The sequence below is a fragment of the Cibotium barometz genome, chromosome 62 (assembly GCF_041138505.1).
Source record: "Cibotium barometz isolate CiBa-2024 chromosome 62, ASM4113850v1, whole genome shotgun sequence".
NCBI classification, from domain to species: Eukaryota; Viridiplantae; Streptophyta; class Polypodiopsida; order Cyatheales; family Cibotiaceae; genus Cibotium; species Cibotium barometz.
Window position 1 is genome coordinate 25555352 of NC_141107.1, and position 21820 is coordinate 25577171.

At 45.6% G+C, this 21820-nt stretch overlaps 1 protein-coding gene across 2 annotated transcripts; it reads right to left on the minus strand.

Annotated features, from left to right (window-relative positions):
• Window positions 1-14716: 14716 nt before the first annotated feature.
• On the minus strand, window positions 14717-18402 carry LOC147604289 (pentatricopeptide repeat-containing protein At1g11290, chloroplastic-like). Of its 2 annotated transcripts, XM_086795500.1 has the most exons (3): window positions 17672-17801; window positions 15158-17585; window positions 14717-14972 (listed from the first exon to the last, which is right to left on the minus strand). In XM_086795500.1, exons 1-2 carry the CDS (start codon window positions 17756-17758, stop codon window positions 15822-15824), a joined length of 1851 nt encoding a protein of 616 aa, XP_086651626.1. In that variant the 5' UTR covers window positions 17759-17801; the 3' UTR covers window positions 14717-14972; window positions 15158-15821. The 2 variants fall into 2 exon arrangements, with proteins under 2 accessions (XP_086651626.1, XP_086651625.1); XM_086795499.1 differs by having other exon boundaries at window positions 15158-18402.
• Between the last annotated feature and the right edge of the window lie 3418 nt (window positions 18403-21820).

Sequence of the window (21820 nt, forward strand, 5' to 3'; positions counted from 1 at the left end):
CACACACATACACACACATCCTCCACCTAGCTGTGGAGAAAGCAGATGTACGATAGTAGGGGATCGAAGTGGTGAACCGAGAAAAGATTCGTGAACTATTACTGCTGCCAAACGACACACCCTTATGACATAGTTTCGACAATGTGATGGGAAGGTCACTAGTGGTGGAAGCCATTAGACGAATCCCTCTCCATATGATTTTTCTAGATTTTTTCAAGGTCATGGACATGTTGTGCTTAATCAACAGATTGAGAGCTAGGATTTTTAGAAAGAAAAGGAGTCACTGAAACCCTTTCATTCTCAAAACCCATCCATACTAATTATTACCATGACTTTGTAAGATTAGAGTAAGCAGAGCAGGGATTGTTTTTAACTATGGTGCCCTATTTAAGTATCACCTAAATCATTCCACAAGGAGTTTATTTTGCTAAGCTAAGGGGGAAATAATTATACTCCTACCATTCCACCATTTGCAACAAAATTCAGCCAATTAGAAGAGACATATCATCAAATTACATGAAAAAAACCTTAAAGATGCTTAAGTAGTTCAAACGGATTACCCACTCAACCTACGATTTCCACCATTAAAATGTCTATCCCACAATAGTGGCACTATTATGGGGAGAACATTTACACCTCCACTCCCATTATAGGCACACTAATTCAACTAATGGTCAAAAGAAATCTCAACAATTTATTTATTTTTTTAGACCTTTACTTGGACAAGTCTTGAGCAAACTAGATAGGCGAGTGTGATGCTTTTGGCAGACATCATCGTATTAATGGCGCCTTTACCTTGAGCCACTTGCATTATTGGTCTTCCGTAACCCCACCTAATGCATTAAGACTTTTTATTCGGTCATGCCTTTTTTGGCATGGTCAAGACCCGAATCAACCCATTCTAAGGATACCATGTACTATCTCCATAGCTTGTCTTCTTCTTGTAAAAAATGGGTGTCTAAGATAGAAATGGTCAATTATAAAGAATCTTATTTACTACTCTCTCTCTCTCTCTCTCTCTCTCTCTCTCTCTCTCTCTCTCTCACACACACACACACACACACACACACAAACATGCATACCTAGGATTATCTTTAGCTATTCAGAGTGAACCAGAATGTCCACTTGGGGCCCTAGTAGTAGGGAGTTTCCTTCTAGATTTGGGGTGTGTTGTAATGAGAAAAAGGATTAGTGCTATTCAAGGCGGATTAATACATAGGTAATCATGGCTAGATGAGCATAATGATGAGTTAGAGAGATTAGTGTTAATGAAAAACTTAATCAAGCTTAGTGTTGACACAATGATGAGAATGTGGCTTGTGAACTTGCATTAGAGTGATCCCCTTATAGGTTTAAGATACATGGTCAGTGACATCATTGCTCATGCATGTGGATAGGTTGCCATGTCCTCCACACTCCACAAAGAGCAACTCCTCCCACTATCACCTCTGACCTCCGTGACCACACTCCAACTGCCGGCACCGCCGGCGCCCTCCGACATCTCCTACACCCACTGGGTCCTCTGACTACCAGATGCACTTACGACGTGCGTGGCCAACTCCAAAGGTACACATGAGTGGTACACCCCTCCATCAACAAACAACGAGATCTTCATCGAGTACTATCCACCTTTCTCGACGAGGAATGTGCATGGCCACCTATTTGGCCAAGTATACTCATGGATGGAACACCCCCCTCCCTTTCCCAAGGCAAGGCGAGATCCTCTTTGAGCACCATCTACCTTTTCTCGATGAGTGTCACATCAAAAGCGGAGGATCTTCCCTCTACACAACATGATGAACGGTTGGAACTTCGAGGGGGAGAAGGAGTCAGGGTTCTAAGATGACGGGGGAGGAGAAAAGGGGGGGGGTCTCTCCTCAAGTGTATCATTATTTCTACATTTTTGATATACAGTATTACTCTCTTATGGTATTTCTTATCTCTATGTGTGGTGTGAAGAGTGGTCTATGGGTGTGGTGTGAGTGAGTGGTCTGTGGGGATACTACGGTGCTAGGATGTGGTCGCAGAGCATTTCTTTCTCTGTAGGGTCTAAGTTTGAATTTGTTTAAGGCTTGGGTAGTGTTTCACCACTTAGTGTTTTCAGCTTGAATGTGCCTGAGCTTAATTGTTCTACTATTTGATAGGGACACATCCAACGTTTTTTGAGCTTACCTAGGTGTTGTCCGAGCTATCATGGTAGCCGCTGTGGAGCATAGGTCTTACATGTCCAGCCAGTGAGGTCGACCAAGCCTTGGCGGGTATACTTCCCTGAGAGGATCCACGCTCCTCTTCCCTAAGCCATAGTGATTGTGTAAGTAGACCGCGAGTTCCCTCTAGTGAGGACCAGCGAATGCATCCACACCTAAGATAAAATTTAGCGATCACGGTGGGACTCTCCTAGAGGTCAAGGATAGTCTCAAAATTTTTCCTTTTCTTTTTTGGCAATTTTTTATTGTGGGTGAGAGGAGTGTTGTGTATGCCCCGAAGACTAGAGCTTCGGGAGGTAAGTCACCCCGTTGTTCTTCTCTTGAAACTAGTCATACCTCATCATCTTCCTCTTCTAACCCTATGGTAGCTCCATGAGGACTGGAGCCATTGGCTCTACTGTTCTTAACCGTGTGCAAGATAAACTACCAACGTTCAAAGGTACCATCAGTGAAGATGGGGAAGACCATGAGCGGCAGTTCCTCACTATGTGTGACTCAAGAGAGGGCTCACGATGATGCACGCTTGGTCTTGTTCCCGACAATGCTGGACGAAAATGCAAACTGGTGGTAGTCAATTCCCCGCCAACCACTTCCCAGATTAGGCCACCCTTAGACTACAGTTCTTGGCTACCTTTCGGCCTGGGAACTTCTTCGATCTCGTTACTCAAGAGCTCACCCAACTGTCCATGAAGATAGGGGAGTCAGTGGCCCAACTTGTCACAAAAGCTAAATTTTTGGTCGCTTGGCTACCCCAAGATCCTGGAAACTACATGCTGCACAAGAGTGGGTGCTTCACGCACTCCCTACTCAAACGGGGATGGAGATGGGAGAGAACTTTCCACCCAAGGCACCCTGCAAGATTTCCAAGACAGAGCTACATAACTGGAGAATGCTCGCCTCATGGTGGCGGAGCGCAATACCTCTTGGGCGTCACTTATCCCTGGCATGTCTTCGGCTCCTCCAACGGTTCCTCTAGCCCGGTGTGGTAGCTTCTACGTCCACTTCCCTGGACAAGATCACCAAGATCAAGAAGGAGCTTGAAGATTTCAAAAGGTCATAGCAAGAGGAGCGTAGAGGAAGGAGGTTGAGCACCTCAAGGCCAAAGATCCCAAGATGAGTCCATGGTGCCTGGTATGTAGTTCGCAAGGCCATCTTCCAAGTGATTTTCCCACCAAGAAACATTGCTCATTTTTCTTAAAGGCAGGCCATGAGGACAAGGAGTGTTACGACCTCAAGGGACTTCTACTTATGCAACAACAACTTAAGCGAGGGGCCACCCCACTTAATCCCTTCGCCGAAGACTACATGGTGACCCCAACCAGTAGTGCTTTGACTTCTGCCTAGGTCCCTAACCACCAACCAAACCCAACACCCTTCTTGAACCATCAATCGATAGGAATAGCTACCCCCCAATCCCAATCTTATATTAACCCTGTCACCACTCACCCCTCCTACTTAGCTCCCCCACATACACTTCTCTCCCCCATGGTTACTTATGTACCAACCCCTCAACCGCCCCAGGCCACATCATCTCAGTAGGGATCTCAAGTAGCCATAGTAACATACACCAATACCCTTCATCCTGGAGCAACACTAACATACAACCCCCTACCAATGCAAATCCCCTATCAAGAAGGCCTATCATCCATACCTCCCACTCGTGCCAGCCCCACAAACACCCCAAGCCTATCAAAACCCACCCGTAGTGGTCTATGCGACAGCTCCTCCAGTACCTCCGGCCACTAACAACACGTATGGGGCCCGAACTAACCAAAGGTTCCCCAATTGTTGTCCTCTCAACAACAACACTGGGCTCTTATATGCTATCGTTATGGGGGGGTGGCCACATGCAAACTCAACGCACTGTACCAAAGGGCTCGCCCCCATGCCTACATTGTCAAGAGAGCCGAGACCACTACACTTGGGATTCTCCTAAAACCCCACTGGTTAACATGGTGAAAGTAGTGGTGCCATCTCCCAAGGCTAACACTCCAATAGTGGCGGTCCCAAGGAGCCCCAAAGAAACCAACTCCTTCCCTTGATGGGGCAATCCACCCATCCATTGTGGAACAAGCTTATAAGGAGGCTGTGGAGGAATTCACTCAAACACCACCCATGGAGAAGGAAGCGGCCCCTACCTTGGTCATTCCCCCAACCACCATACCTTCAAAGGCGGGTGAGGGGTCTACCCAACCCAAGGTTAGTAATTTGTGTTGGGAGGCAGTGTTGGGGCAGGGGCAAAGGCAAAAATTACCCTTCCTCAATTATGTGGTTTAAGCTAGGAAATAGGAGAGCAACTGCTAGGCTTGGTCCACCATTGGGTGGATTTGAAGGCACCTTAGGGTGAAGCCACATCTAGTAGTAGTGGGCGATGGCCCATGAAGCAAGCAAGGGTATGCCTCACTGCCCCCCAAGAGTGGCTGATCACTGAAGCCCAAGGGTGACAGTCTCCGTGGGAGGAACTAAAATTACAGGGGCCATTGTGTATGGTGGTTCTGGTGTTAACATCATGCCTGAAGCTACTAGGAAAGCCCTGGATCTCCGAATTACCAAGCCAACACTCTTCGCCATTAGAGTGGCAGATGAGAGGGAAGTGATGCCCTTGGGACTGGTTAGACAAGTTCTGATCACTTTTGAGGCTTTGTATTTGAAATGAATTTTGCGGTGTTAGACCTCCCACCAGCTAGAGGGGCTTACAGCTTGCTCATTGGAAGGCCTTGGTTGAGGGCAGCTCAGGTGATCCATGATTGGGGCTTGGAAAACTTGCATATCCCTAACCAAGAGGGGACGGTGACCTTGCCCTTAGAAAAAGGCCCCAATGAGAGTGCAAGGGGCATTGCCCTACATGACATGATTCCCATTCAGGAGGGAGGAACTAGAGTGACGAGGAAGAGCAAGAGCTAGCCAACCCCTGGTTGGAGTTCATGATAGGATTACCATTGGATGAGGCATGACATCCATTCGGCTCAGAAGGAGAGGCGGCAGGACCTCCAACCCCTGGTTGGAGTTCATGATAGGATTACCATTGGATGAGGCATGACATCCATTCGGCTCAGAAGGAGAGGCGGCACAACCTCTATGGAATTGGTTAAATTCCTATGAGGGGTTCCACTGCAATATGGTGGACATAGTGGAGTTGGACATTCAAGAGGTGTCCCAAGAAGAAGAGCTCTCAGAAGAAGCAGTAGTATGGGATTGGACAAAATCCTTGCTTACTTCGGCCACCTCCTCTGCACCAATGTCTCAACAGGAAGAGATAGAGGTCTCTCAAGAGGAGTCATCAGAGATGCCTATAACCTCTCCTAGATGCACTCACAAGGAGAGGTAGGCAGAGCACCTCTAGGGAGGAAGCCTTGCTAGTAGAAGAGATACCTGCTGGCTGGACGAAGGAACACATTGGTGATTTCCCTCTCTGGACATCACCCCAGCCCATGACCCCTTATCTCTCCATCAAGCAGCACTAGGCACAGCTCCTCTTCCAACCACCACTTATCATGAGAAGGTGAGAGAGATAAACCTGGGCACAATAAAGGAGCCACACCCTTAGTGGCAGCTTGGGTCTGGGAGGACCCTTCCACTCTTCAGAGAATCACCAACTTTTTCAAAGAACACCAAGATGTGGTTTGCATGGACCTACAAGGATCTCCCAAGGATAGATCCAGTCATCATTTACACTCACAGAACTCCACTAAAAGAAAGCAATTAGCCAATCAAGAAGGGCATCTACCGCATGAATCCAAAATATTTAGAAGTGGTGAAGAAAGAGTTGGACAAGATAGAAGAGGCAGGTATCATTGTTCCCATTCGAGTGGTTGTCACCTATAGTGGTAATTCCCAAAAAGAAGACCAACAAGATCAAGATATGTGTTGACTTCAGACCCCTCAAATCAGTGCACACTCAAAGATGGGTTTCCCTTGCCCTTCATAGAGCAAGTTTTTCCAACCATGTGCTCTATTCCTTCATGGATGGATTCAATGGCTACAACCAGGTAGTGATTGATGAGAAGGATTAGCTCAAGACAATATTTGTCACACAGTGGGGAACATATGTCTACAGGATGATGCCCTTTGGTCTTTGCAATACCCCAGCCTCCTTCCAGAGGACCGCAACCAAGATTCTCCAGGAGTATTTGAATGATTTCTTACACATCTTTTTGGATGACTTCTCTAACTTTAGTGGGAAAAAGGGCATGCCAAGGGTGGTGGTTCTAGAGGAACACCTGTCTCAACTCACTCTGGTGTTCATGAAGTGCAAGGTATCAGGTCTCCACCTTAATCCCTTCAAGTGCCACTTCATGGTGGGTCATGGTGCCTTGCTGGGTCACATCATCTCAGCAGACGGTCTTTCTCCGGATCCCAACAAGATCATCCTTATTCTCACATTAAGTGCTCCGTCTAATCCTAAAGGCATGTAGGAATTGCTCGGGCATACAAGCTACCAACGTCGGTTCATCTGCATGTATACAGATGTCTATTTTCCACTCAACCACATGCTCCACTTGGATGTTCCCTTCCATTGGGGCCTGGCCGAATATTATACTCATTTCAAAAATTCATACATTATTTATTAGGGCATCACTTTGTGGTGATCACGGACAAGCACTGAAGTGTTTGTTGAATAAAGCCCAGGTGGCCGGCAAGATCTAGAGATGGCTCCTTCTCTTTCAAGAATTCAACTTTGAGATTATAGTCCACCTAGGGAAGGACCATGTCATGGCTAATCATCTATCTGGAATCCTAAGTGGGGTGCCAGCCTGTGAAGATGGGATTTGTGATGATCTCATGGTGGGGACAGCATGTTGTTTGTTGTGGATGCCACCCCTACTTGGTGTATGAGAACATTGTGATGCTTTTAAGCACAACTAGGTTTCCTTAGAATGCTGATGCCAAGGCAAAGAGGAGGATTTTACTTAAGAGTAGGCCATATCAGCTCATTGTTGCAGGGCAGCTGTACAAGATGGGTAAGGATGAAGTGTCGAGGAGGTGTCAACCCTCTTCCCCTTATCATGGAGGATGCTCATTCCGGACCAGTGGAGGTCACTTGCCTGGCCATGTCACCACTCGAAACATCATGCAGGTACCAAGGTTTTAATAAACCCCTTTACCACTACAAAGGGTTAAAGTCACTAAGGTTTAAAAGAGGAATTAAAAGGTTCGTTAAAGGGTTAAAGTCACTAATGTTTAAAAGAGGAAACCTTTATTAAAAGGTTTTCCTCATGGTGGCCCTCCCTTTTCCCTCCCTCACTGACACCCTCCCTCTCTCTCTCATCGTCGACACCCCCCCTTTTCTCTCTCTCGCCGACACCCCTCTCTCTCTCTCTCTCACTCTCTCTCACCGACACCCTCTCTCTCTCTCTCTCTCTCTCTCTCTCACTCACTCACTCACTAACACCCCCCCTCTCTCTCTCTCTCTCACCCTCTCTCTCTCTCTCTGTCTCTCTCTCTCACCCCACCCCATCGACACCCCCCCTCTACCCTCTCTCTCTCTCTCTCTCTCTCTCTCACCCCACCCCACCCCACCGAACCCCACCCTCTCTCTCTCTCTCTCTCTCTCTCTCTCTCTCTCTCACCCCACCCCATCGACACCCCCCCTCTACCCTCTCTCTCTCGCTTTCCCTCTCTCCCCTTTTGCCAACCTGCCAGCCTACCCCTTCTCTCTCTCTCACCCGGCCACTATCGTCTCTCGTCCACCGTCAGTCCCCACCTGCAAAGCCATCACCATGGAGGAGCGCCATGTCCCTGCTGTCACCACCACCTTGGCAACAAGCAACAGCAGTCGAGCCCACACCCATGGGTTGACTTCCGCCTCGGGAGTGTTGCTCCTCTTCGGCCCACAACTGACCGCCACCTTGACTTCTCGGATCTCGCTCGTGTCCACCTCTCTTGTGGCCTCCATCGCCATCATGTCTCCCACCGCTTCCTCGACACTCGCCACCACCACCACCACATCATTGGCCTTGCCACTAGCTGAGGTATCATTTCCTCGCCACCCCCTAGGTTCCTCGTTATCTCATGTTCTATCACCATACTAGCTTGCCCTGGTAGGGTTGGCTCATTTCGATTCGTTCGACTTCACCATGGCATCTGATGACTTATGTCACTTCTTCCTGGTCGACCTTGCCACCAAGTGCATCCCCACCCTCACCACTACCTACATAGCCAAGATTCTTCATTTTCCCACCACTCTCAAGCCTACAATAGACGGGATGGGGTATTTCGGAATTTCGGAGGCTGACTGGCTCCTTAACCTCCAGGGGTCAGTCCCTGGCATGATTCCTTGGTGGAAATCCCCTCATACCCTGCATCCCCTATCATCTCCTTGGACGCCAGCACCTTGGTGTTTACCGACTTGATTCACCCCCCACATGCTTTCATTTACTATCTCCCCACCCGACTCGCCCCTCATTCCTAGCTTGGAGTACTCTGCCTTCCCTTGTTTGATGCATTCCTCTCACTGCACACCCCCGTCCCTTTTACTGTGGACTGCACTCATCTCCATGGCCCTCCACTCAATAGTTGCTCGTCTCACTTCTACACACACGCCGACCTTATATTTTTCAGGTCCACTCTTCACACACATTGCACGGTATTTTTACAAGCACTCAGTGGCCCATCCTAAGCGCCCTAGTTCCCCCTCTCGGCCCTGCACCTAGGCCCGAGTCTTGCCCCCATCAATTTCCATCCCATCTTCACCCTCGTCATCGACAACCATGCCACCTGTACCCTCGCCATCGACCCTTCGTCACCCACCCGCCGTTGCACCCACTTCCTTAGGGGCGCAACCTCCATCACCAACAACATCTCCATCGCCATTGGCTTCGTCTTCCCTTACCTCTCCAGCACGACGGCCATTCCCTAACCACCCCCCGCATCGACATCCATACCACCGCCACCCTCATCATCGACAGCTTCACCATCGACTACCTCCATGGCATCTGCACCTCCAATTCTCCTCCCCTAGATCCCCTCTTCCCGGGTACCAACATCACACTACATTTCCTTGTTCACCTCTCATCTTCACCACGGTTATCCTCGTCACCTCATCAATTTTTTCAAAGCCTACATGCGTCACCACCTTGTCTTCGACGTCGCCTCGATTTCCCACAGATATGAGTAACTTACTCCAGCCTCTACCACCCTCAGCATCCCCTCTACCACCCTCTCTCTCGGAAGCACCTACTGTTCGGGCGAGCATCACCTCCACCATTTTCTCCGCCACCCCCCATGTTGGTCTCTTTCCGAGCCTCCCACAGACAGTTCCGACCACTCCCTCCGACCTGGCACGGCTTCCTTTAGAGTGCTATCTCATGTGGCTGACACGTTAATGGAGGCCTACTACCATCGATTTCATCCACCAGCGCATCTTGGGTGCCTTGCGATGCCGACCAACACTTGTGTCGGTCTATTTATCTAGCAGAGAGGGCCACTCATTCAGGAGGCTACAGACCGGGCAAAGGATGCAGAGGAGGTCCACCAGCAGTTGCAAGAGACCATCACACAACAGGATAGAGAGCTCCATGAGCTTCGCGAGGAGCTGTTTGAGCTTTATTTATCTCCCATCCTCAATGAAGATGCCATGGCAGCCATTTGGGAGTAGGAGCACACCCAGAGACCCAGCACCAGCACGAGTTCGAGATGTAGGCGCTCGGTATGAAGCATGAGACAGAGCTCGCCACCTTGCAGGACATACATGCACGCACTCTGATAGAGCTTCGTCAGCAGCATGAGCTTGAGTTAGCTGCTCTTCGCCAGGCAATAGGCTTCATCCACCACGGAGGATGACCTTGCAGAGTTCAAGTGCCTCATCATGGCGGCGGCATTCTTTTGGCCGCCCACACCCCTCATCCACCGGCTGGCTCTGCGAGGCCTGGGATCGAGGGCTTGTCCCACACCACTCAAGATGGCTCATTTTATCTTTCAGTATTTTTCTTTTTTCTGTTTGCCTATCGGCATGTACTGGCCCTGGCCACATTTCATTTTGTAATATCTCCCCTTTGTATGCCTAGACTTGGTGCTAAAAGTTTTGCCCGGACGTAGTGGCCAATGATTGTGTTTAGTTGATTTTGTGTGCTTCTATTGGTGTATGAATGACCTTCATGTGCCGAATGCTTTGCCCCGGTGATGGTAGTTGTGATACAGAAGACAGAGATAGCTTATTGGATGCGGGCGATGGCAGTTGTAATACAGATAGAGATAGCTTGCTGGATACAAGTGACGTAATGGTAATACAGACAGAGATAGCTTGCTGGATGAAGTTGCCCCCAGGAGCTCAGTTGAATCATTTTTCCTATTTGCATATCTCTCCAGAAGGTTTGCTTGGGAAGTTAGTTATATGAGATATGCCTGGCAGCCTACCTACCGGATGTTTTGCCCAAGGTCTAGCTTGCTAAAGAACCACCTTTTTTTTATAGCATTCACCGGGACAGTGAATTGAGTAGTAGTGGGTGACCTATGGACAAGTAGCCACGGCCTCCACACTCCACCAAGAGCAACTCCTCCCACTATCACCTCCGACCTCTGTGACCACACTCCGACCGTCGTCACCACCGGTGCCCTCCAACATCTCCTACCCATCGGGTCCTCCGACTACCAAATGCACTTACGACGTGCATGGCCAACTCCGAAGGTACTGATGAGTGGTACACCCCTCTGTCAACAACACAGAGATCTTCATCGAGTACTATCCACCTTTCCTGACGGATCTGCATGGCCACCTCTTTGGCCAAGTATACTCATGGATGGAGCACCCCCCTCCCTTTCCCAAGGTAGGGCGAGATCCTCTTTGAGAAGGAGCAGAGGTTGTAAGAAGAGGGTGGAGGAGAAAAGGGGGGGACTCTCTCCTTAAGTGTATCATTCTTTTTGCATTTTTTATATATAGTATTACTCTCTTGTGGTATTTCCTATCTTTGTATGTGGTGTGAGTAAGTGGTTTGTGGGTGTGGTGTGAGTGAGTGGTTTGTGGGGATACTATGGTGCTAGGAGGTGGTCGAAGAGCATGGTAGATGGTGTGGAGCATAGGTCTTACATGGCTAGCCACAGTGAGGTCGACCAAACCTTGGCGAGTATACTTCCCTGAGAGGATCCATGCGCCCCTTCCGTAAGCCATAGTGATTGTGTAGGTAGTCCACAGGTTCTCTAGCGAGGATCGGCGGAGTCATCCACAATGTAAAAAGATTCCCCACATTTTTCTTCTCCATGTGGTCTAGAGGTCAGCATATTCTTTTGCATTAAATGAATCCAGATTCTTCTACACCTCTACTTGAAGTAGGCACTTGTTTGTGGTAGATTGTTGCCTTTACATAAGTTGATTATTTAGTTATTGTGCCCCCTTTACACAATGCAAAAAGATTCCCCACATTTTTCTTCTCCGTGTGGTCTAGAGGTTAGCATATTCTTTTGCATTAAATGAATCCAGATTCTTCTACACCTCTACTTGAAGTAGGCACTTGTTTGTGGTGGATTGTTGCCTTTACATAAGTTGATTATTTAGTTATTGTGCCCCCTTTTGACCCCAAACAATAGACATGGGTTTTAGGTGTGTTTCCCACAAATCCCCTCTCAACCAAAATACAATGCTACATCCCCCTTGCTACGATGGCACTTATAGTGCTCATTACACTTACTAGTTATGTTTACAATGTTGTGCTTGTAGGTATTGCCGGTTATGATTACAATCCTAGATAGTCATGTGAGAGATTCTAATGATGCTTACAAAGCTTTAAGGTTGAGTAGTTATGTTTTGGAAGATTAGGTTTTAACATGTAGGGGCAATGGCCCTTGGGCTACTCAAAAATCCCAATCTATTTCAAATAGTTAGCCTTAGAGTTGACGCTTCCTCCTTGTGCTATTTGCATGTGTAGATAGAGTATTTAACAAGCACTCAAGATACATTTCTTGGTGTGGTTAGAATGAGTAGGTGTCGTGACTATCTCATGTGTTACAATGTAGACTGCCCTTACAATTAACGTATAGGGATGGTCAATGAGTCTCAATGAAAAGGGAAATTGAGAAGCCTCCACCAATAGGGCCACTATACATTGATTATGGCACTTCGATTTGTAAGCATTGTGATCAGTCTCTAGAGTATGTAGCATGTTGTGATGCATTTATTTATTATTGTCTTCCTCGTGATCAAGACAATATAACAAGATGTGCCATACATGGTGGTGTGCATGATCATACTATGAAAGTGTCTTGTCTAGAGCAACACAAAAACAAGTACATGCGATGGTTAAAAATGCGTGCTTAGCTAAATCCATATGCATCTTGTAAAAATATAAAGGTTTAAGTTGGTCAAGACTTGGTTATGTCTATGTTAGTTGCTAAAGAGCTTTGTCTTACAAGAGACGTCTTCAGAGGTATATGCAAATTGCTAGAAGGGGTTTAATTAAAGGAGATGTAGGTCTTGATGTAATTATATCCTTAAAGAGAAGATGCATGTATCCCTTTTTCCACAGTTTATTATTCCTTGGGTAGCTTGGGGATAAGAATATGCCTCGTATTTTCAAGATGTCAACTATTGGTCCAAGAGTAGGTGTGGATCTTGTTAATAGGATGAGGCAAGGAGGTAGTTTGGGTGACCAATGGATTCACTTTGACCATGTGCATCATGTGAAGGGCTAGAATATAATGGAAGCACAAGTTTATGATCCTTATATAAAAGAGCTACTCACAATTGCCACATGTGAATTCAAAGTGGAAGATCATGAGGCCCAAAAACAGTTCTGGAGAATGTTAAATGAACAAATGTTGAAAAATGGTTACCCATTGCCGAAATTTAGAGGTTTTATAACAAATGCAACTCAAGCCAACTGGATGGTTATCAGAAAAGTATATAATGGGAGGCATTACACTATTATTAAGGGAAAAGAAAGAACATGCGGAAATGAATATGATTCACATGCAAAACGATCCATCAAACCAACCTATCATGAAGAACATAAGATGCTATGTAGAAAATGGAAAGCTATAACATCAAATGCTAAAGTTGAGCAATGTAAGCAAGATATGATAAAATTTTGGAGTGCTTCTCATATCAAAAATGGTGAGCTACCAACGCTCTTAACTTAGTTGGCCTACCAGGAGTGCATGTTCTACAATGGGATGACATGTTTTTAGAACAACATGAAGACTTTGGGTTTGTGCCAATTGTAAATCTATCTGAGACAAAGGATTCAAGCATGAGGGCTACTCATGGATACTCTAAGTATATCTCCTTCTATGAAGCTTCTTTTGTTGATTTGTCTAGCAAAGTGCCCATTACAAGGCCTGTTTGAGAAACATTTGAGCTCTAGACCAAGTTTAGACTTCGCTCAAAGGGATGCAAGAAAGTTGGCATACAAGTCCTCCAAGCACCTATATTTTGTGTTCATTAAGGTGTTAGGACTCATTGTTGTCCATGAGTTTGTGCACCAAGTAGCTTCGACAACATTGGAGTTAAACCAAGCGTTGCATTCAAGGTTTCTAGGTGGAAAGTAAGGATGATACATTGGTACACTAAGTAGCTTTGACAAAGTTGGAGTTAAACCAAGCATTGCATTCAAGGTCACTAAATGAAAAGTAAGGATGATACATTGGAAGATATAAGTGTTACTTTTTGTGATCGTGAAATGACAATTTTGTTCTTGTTTTTGCATCATAAAATGATAGTTATACTCGTAAAATACATGTGAATTGAAAATAAGTCTGTTCTACTCCCTTTACCAAGCTTCTATCTTCAAGGAGACACTTCCTCGTGCATAATCCATTCCAAGCTTCTATCTTCAAGGAGATGCTTCCTTGAAGTTAAAAGCTTCCTTGTGCATACTCCTCTCCCATGCTACCACTATGAGAAGCTTAATGAGAGATTGGTTTCTCAATAGGACTCTTATTTGCAAATCCTCAATCTGTACACTTTCTCAAGCCGGTTCCGTAATCTTGCTTGGTGTGGCATTGCATATGCTCACACAAGTATACTTTCCTTTATGGGTGATCCCTTAGAAGACGACCACACAAGTTTTGATGATAACATTGTGATTTGCATAAAAGGATCAACTATAATCAAACTACTATGATATTCTCTAATGCAACTTGTGCCCTTGAGTCATGAGAAATATCAATGTCATTGAAATTATTTGAAAATCAATCTCCTTAGTTTCCCTACACAAGTGTGTGCCAAGAAGCCATGGCAAGGAGCACTTGATTCACCACCACTACTCTAGATGCCAAAATTACTCTTAAATAGCTCAAATAAAGCCATCGTAATCATCTGCTCCCCAAGACTAAAGCATGCCATTTGCAAGAGTAGTGTCTACAGAAACTTGGTTGCCCAAGAACACTATAATCGTTCCTCTGGGATTTTATTTAAGGTTTCTTAGTAGTGGCTCTAGAGATGTATAGGAGTGATGTCTATGCAATCTTGATGGCCGAGGTACATGGAGGCTGTTCTCCCAGGGCGTGAAGTCTCTTGTTAGTGGGTTCTTAGTTTTCAAAATCCAAATCCAATAAATTTACCCCATAATAAGCCCTTGTATTCCCAAAGGTAATCTAATGATGTTTGATTACATGGAACATTATCAGATAGTGGTGATTGCCTACAGGCTATGACTAAGGCAATGCTGGTCATTTTCACTATCATCTCTTCACTCTCATGCTTAACTACTTCAAATTTTCCTTTTAAAGGTATGAGACATCATCAGCTTCCAACTCTTTAATTTGCCGCAGGGCCATATATACATAGCTTACTCACCAACACCACAAAGAACCTCTCCTCGTGTAGCAGCAATCCTGTCATAACAAGAGAAAAATATCCTGTTTAGATAAAAGGGTCATAAAAGATAAAGAAGGTGCAGGATATATTGCAAGAACTAAATTGGAAAAACAAAAGAAATACAGAGCCACTGCAAGCTTTTCAATGTGCAGAAAAGAAACTCCCGTGGCAAGTGTCAGAAGCAAAAGAAGGTTAGACATACCCAAACACGACATTTGAAAGAGGTTGTTTAGTTAGAGGCGCAAATCTCAGGATGCCTGGGGTGCTGCTTATTGGCGGGTGATAGCCATTGATGTATTCAACAGAGGGGGGCAGGTAATCTGGATGGTGGGCTATAAGGCCTAGAAGGTCATGATGCCTTCACTCTTCTGGGCCCGTAGTTTTTTGGCGAGGGAGCGGGGGTGGGAAGTTGGGAGTAGGAACCCCCTCACCGATGACTTTGGCCTCCTTTGCATGCCTATGTCATAGTTTGCTAGTGACCTCCAAGCTGGCATCATCAGACAAACTTGGAAGGATGAGTGTTATGATACTGCCTCAGTGTTTTCTCCTTCTGTTCACAATACCCATACCTCATTTTGAAAGACAAGGGTCCGAAACAGAACACAGTACAATATATTATCAATCGAAATCCAGTATGCACTCTGCGGAATGTCTTGCCCAATCCCTATCACCATGTGTTTTGCATGCTGCCAGCAAAGCAAGTGTCAGGTAAAACTAGAAGACTGCAAATGAAGCTTTGTGCCTCCACTAGCCGCCCAGCCTGCCCAAAAAGTTCAACCATGCAAACACAATGCTCCAGCACTAGGGAGATGTGTTGATCTTTGGAAGACAAGGATTCGAAACAGAACACACAGTACAATACATTATCAATCAAACTCCAGTATGCACTCTGTGGAATGTCTTGCCCAATCCCTATCACCATGCATTTTGCACGCTGCCAGCAATGCAGACCATAAGCAAGTGTCAGGTAAAACTGGAAGACTGCAAACGAAGCTTTGTGCCTCTGCTAGCTGCCCAGCCCGCCCGAAAAGGTCAACCATGCAAACACAATGCTCCAGCACTAGGGATATGTGTTGATCACCTGTCATAGAAACAAAACAGAAACTGCCCTCATCAACCATGCCAGCATGGCTACAAGCAGATAGTAGGCTTATATAAGTTAATTCATCTAGCTCTATACCTTTCCCTTGCATTTCCGAGATACATGCAAGGGCTTCCTTGCCATGCCCCCCGTGAGCATAAGCAGCCATCATGGCATTCCACAAAACAACATTGTCTGAATGTAAATGATCAAACACCGAACAAGCATCCATTAAAGCACCACATTTTTCATACATACTGACAATCCCGTTTCCTATGGTTATTCCCATTCCCATTCTATTATGGACAATCCATGCATGAATTGTCCTGCCTTCTTCAAGGGCAGCTAGGTCTCCGCATACACTCAATGTGCTCGCGATGGTGACGTCATTCGGCTTCACTTCCTCTCGCTGCATTCTGTAAAAGAGTTCAAGGGCTTGTCGGTCATGCCTTTCCTGAGCATAGGCTGCTATCATGCACGTCCATGTAACTACGCTGCGAGAATACATTTTTTCAAAAATAGATTCTGCATTTTCCAAAGCCTTGCACTTGCTGTACAAATTGATAAGGGCATTGCTCACAATCATATCTAGCATGTATCCCTCCTCCACAAGGTATGAATGAATCAGGACACCCCTATTTAGGTCCATACGACATGTGCAGGCACTCAATGCACTGGCAAAAGTGAATTCATTTGGCTTCACGCCTGTCCTAAGCATTTGCCTAAAAAGTAATAGAGCTTGCCAATGGTGTGCTTGTTCTATGCATGCCACAATCATGGCATTCCATACGACCGATGCACTCGAATCTACACTTTCAAATACTAACCATGCAAGTTTCATGCACCCACACTTACCATACATGTTGATAAGGGCACTTGCAGTATCTAAATCTAGCTTGAAACCCCCAAAATTGAAGCACGCATGGACTTCTTTGCCCTCAGATAAAGAAGCAATATTAGCAACTGCACTCAAAATGCTCTGGAAAGTGAGTTTATTTGGCTCCACACCTTCCTGTTGCATCTGTCGAAACAAGATAAGAGCCTCCCTTCCATCACCTAGCTGAGTGTACACAGATATTAAAGCTGTCCACGACACGACATCATGTTGGCGCAACTCACCAAATGCACAACGAGCGGCCTTCAAGGCCCGGCACTTCCCATACATACTGACAAGGGCAGTTCCTACAGTCAAGCCAGATCCGAACCCGCATCCATTAGCGAGTACATGGATGAGCTTACCTGTCCCTAAATCTCCAAGGCTACCACATGCACTCAACACATTGATGAAGGTGACGTCATTTGGCTTCTCATTTTCCTGATGCATTCTCTGAAACAAGAGGATGGCTTCGTTGTACTTCCCTTGATGAGCATAAGCAGCCATGAGGGCATTCCAAGAGACCACATTGCGTTGAAGCATGCGATCGAACAGCATGCGGGCATCCTCCAACGCCTTACAATGGGCATAAGCAGTTATGATGGTGTTCCATGAAATGATGTTATGGTGAGGCATGGCATCAAACAAAGAACGCGCATCTGCCATGGCCCCAACCTTGCCGTACATTCTCAAAATGAGGTTAGCTAGATAAGTATCTCTGATTAATCCGGTTTCAAGTATGTAAGCGTGGAGGAGCTTACCGTGTGAGAGAGTGATGGGACCTTGCAATGCAGAGGCGATGTCATGTCGATGCATGCCACCATCATCGGGAAGCCCTTGAGATGCATCAGGTTCGAGGGTCTCTTGCATGGGCATGAAAATTTCGGTGCCCTTCACGTGATGTGGGTGCATATACCCGTCTTTGGAATGCCCTTGAGGTGCATCATCCTCAAGGGTCTCTGGAATGGCCACGAACCTTTTGACGCCCTTCCATGCCATGGACCCTTTGATGCCCTTCTTCCTGTAGAGACAAGAAGGTGAGGGCACTGTCTGCTGATGACAATGTTGTGATAGGATATGGAGCTCTGCAGCAACATAGAACTCTCTTCTCCGCACCATGATTCAAATTCAAGGTTTTTGTACTAAGATGCTTATGATGGGTACAAAGTCATCCTAACACACACCCAACATGTATGATGTCTTGGGAAGATGCTTATGATGGGTACAAGGTCATCCTAACACACACCCAACATGTATGATGTTTTGGGAAGATGTCCCTCAATGTGCAATACTCCAAACCAAACATATGGCGACTTACTTTTCCGATGCACAAATAGTTTCCTGAAATCAGAACCATTTCGGATGATGGAGGTTCTCGATCAATGTTATTGGTGATGATTTGTGCAAGGAAGAGATTAGGGTTAGGGTAAGAGATTCACTCAAGTGGAGTATCACACATATGCACTCAATGAGAATACCACCATAGCCAAGAGCTATTTTAATGATTGTAAAAAGGTTAATGTCCATCTCCCCTAATTCACTTATATAGGTCCATGGTGTGTTCACATGGCCTTATGGTCCATTACTTGGTTGCAGTAGGAAACGTGGGCTGGAGGCGGGGAAACGCCGTTTCCTCTTTTCTTGGTTGGTGCGCACATTTCCCACCTTGGAAACATGAGGAAAACGACCTTTTTTTCCGAATGTATGCCCACCCTTTTAAAATCCTACCTTACCTCAAAAAAACAGCCAAAAATTGGCCACGTGGCAAAGATTTGGGGGAAAAAAACTCAGCTACATTTTTTGCTTCGCAATGCACATTCTCTACATTTTTTACTTCCCAGCGCACCTACACTTCTGCACTCTCCCATGCACACCTGCACGCCTACAAGTTCATGCAGGAAAGAGAAGATTGCTTCAACAAACCAAACCAAACCTCTCCTGTGCTTGTGCTTTCATTGTGCCCCAAGAACCGTGCTTTTCGTTTCGTTTAAATGTGGATTTAATGATTCGTTTATGTTTTGCACTATATATTGGCTTTAAAACTCAACCTACCCTCGTCGTTTCCGTCCACATAGGTATGTCGTTTCCTCGTGTTTCTTGTCCTATGACGTTTCCCTAAATGGAAACGTTTCATGCAACCTAGGTCCATTATTTATTTACATGTTCGGGCACCCATGGCTAATTGCCCAATTAATGTGTTCCCCTTCATACAAGCCATCCTTATATAGGTCCATGGTGTGTTCACATGACCTTATGGTCCATTATTTATTTATATGTCCAGGCGCCCATGGCTAATTGCCCAGTAATGTGTTCCCCTTCATTACAAACTATCCCCACCCGAATGTTTTCATCCTCGAAACCCTTAATTAGAATCACATAATCATAAGGGTTGGGTGCAACATTATGGAGAACCAACATCTTCTCAATTCCAAATGTGAATGTAGCATGTAGAGGGTAAGGTCTTCCAAAAGAGTATGCAACTTTTGCATACTCAATTCCAAATGTGAATGTAGCATGTAGAGGGTAAGGTCTTCCAAAAGAGTATGCAACTTTTGCATCAACTCCTTATCAGGTGCATGCTTCTTCCAAAGCTCATTCCAACCATTGAGCTTACCACATAAACATATGGGATGAAAGCAACAAATTTTCAGGAATTCCCAGTAAGCTTATTCACTCTTATACCTCCATAATTGCTTCATCAAAATCATCCAACAATCCTCCATCATAGAAGCGGGTTGCGAGATGAAGCCTCTTCTTTGAGTAATCCTTTCCATTTGACTAGGTATTCCACAAGAGTTCGATTACGAAGAACCCAACTCTTTTACCTAAAACCTTCTCCTATAGGTATTCAGCCAATCCTTTTTCATCCAAGGGAGGCAATCCATCATGAAAAACTACTTCCAACCCCACATAAGCTTTCAAATATGATACATGGAAGGTAACAACAATTGATAGGCTACTTCACTAACCTTTCTCAATACTTCAAAGATGGTTTTGCCACTGGACTTTGTGATTTTTCATTATCTAGCGTTTGAGTGGATGACTTAGGTGCGGGATTTTGAACGGTCAGACCTAGTGTTGGTTCTTGCGTTGTGACTCGTCTAGTTGCCCAATCGATATTGCACTTAGTGGCCATCATCCATTTGCGCCCTAAGTTTACAGTCCTTTCCATGGTACCTGCTGCTGCAGGCATAACCAAAAAGCTTTGAATTATGGTCCCCTTGTCATAGGCAACCGGAGTGTGCAGAATTCCTGAGACAGGGGTTTTCTTCTTGTTGATTCCTTGAACTTGGATAGCACTCTTGGATAAAGGTGGTTTTCCAAGTTGACACCACACGCCATATGATAGCAAATTGTGTTGAGCTCTTGTATCCAATAATGCATTATACAGCACCTCCCCGCTGTAAGGACTCTGTAACTCAATTGGGTATCTTAGAGGCGGGTCAGATTCCAGTGCATCCTCCTCTGCTTCCTCGAAAAATACTTACGTAATTCCCAAGTTGGCTTCTTGTTGTCGCCTAGCACGCTGTTGACGTTCTTTGGCTTCGACTCTCGCTTGTATCTTTTTAAGCTCAGCTTGTTCTTTAGCTGCCTTCTTTTGATGGATTGCATGTAACTCCTCTTGGCTCAGGGGATCATAGTATCTTTTGAATTTACTTCCATTAAGGAATCCAATGGTTTCAACTCCGTCGAGAGTCTCCACTCTGATGGTACCTTGTGGGGTAATTTCACATACTCTATACGGTCCCTTACCAGCATATTTGAGCTTCTTCTTTTCGTTTCGCACTCCATATATCAGGACTTTATCCCCAACCTTGATGTCCTTGTCCTTTAGGTGGCGATCAAACCATTTTTTCCTTCTATCCTTCTCCACAAGGGCATTGTACACAGCCAATTGTCTTTCTTTGTTTAGTCGCTCAAGGATATACAGTCGCTCTACTAAGGGATTACCATCCCAACCCTCTTGAGTAGCAACACGAAGACTAGGAAATGACAAATTCCCACGGCATGACTGCTTCTTGGCCATATACCATTTTGAATGGTGTGCAATTAATAGCCACTTTGTACGCAGTACGATAGGCCCATAAAGCTGTCGTAAGCTTTAGATCCCATTCCATGCGATGAGCTTCAACTGTCTTTGTCAAAATAGAGATTAAGGTCTTGTTTGTACTCTCGGCTTGGCCATTCGCTTGCGGATAGTAAGGAGTAGATTTATGATGGGATATCATGAAATTTGTCGTGAGCTATTTATAAAATGCGTACCATTGTCGCTCACAAGTTCAAAAGGACAACCGAAGCGTGTGATTATATTTTCAAAGAGGAACTTGGCTGTTGTCCTTGCATCTGCCTTACGTGTCGCTTTCGCTTCAGCCCATTTGGTCATATAGTTGAGTGGCCACAATAATATAGCGAGATTGTGTGTTTCGGGCCACTGGGCTAATTGGACCTACAAAGTCTAAACCCCACTTTTCAAATGGTTGGTTTACTTTGATCGGATGTAGAGGCATCTGATCTTTCCGCTGGGGTTTCTTGTATCGTTGGCATTCATCGCAACCCTTCACAAAGAGTGATGCATCTTAGAACATAGTGGGCCACCAATACCCTGATTGTAAGAGCTTTCGCGTAGTTAAGTCTCCTGAGAAGTGACCACCGGCTACACCCATATGTGCCTCTTGCAAAATGTATAGATACTCATCCTCTCGGGCACGCCTAAGAACGTCATCCTTTCCTCTTTTATAAAGAGCCTTGGCTATCAGGCAATAGGGTTCGCATTCTTTGATCAGCTTTCGAGCTAGATCTTTACGAAGCTCCTTGGGTGGAAAGCCATTAACCAAAAAGTTAACAATCTTCTCACTCCATTCAGGCATCGTCTCCACCATGAACAGGGAAGTGTCAGGTAAGTCATCATC

Bases quoted from the DNA above. Each gene is read 5' to 3' on its own strand.
- LOC147604289 (XM_086795499.1), bottom strand. From the start codon at position 18,029: ATGGTGCGGAGAAGAGAGTTCTATGTTGCTGCAGAGCTCCATATCCTA.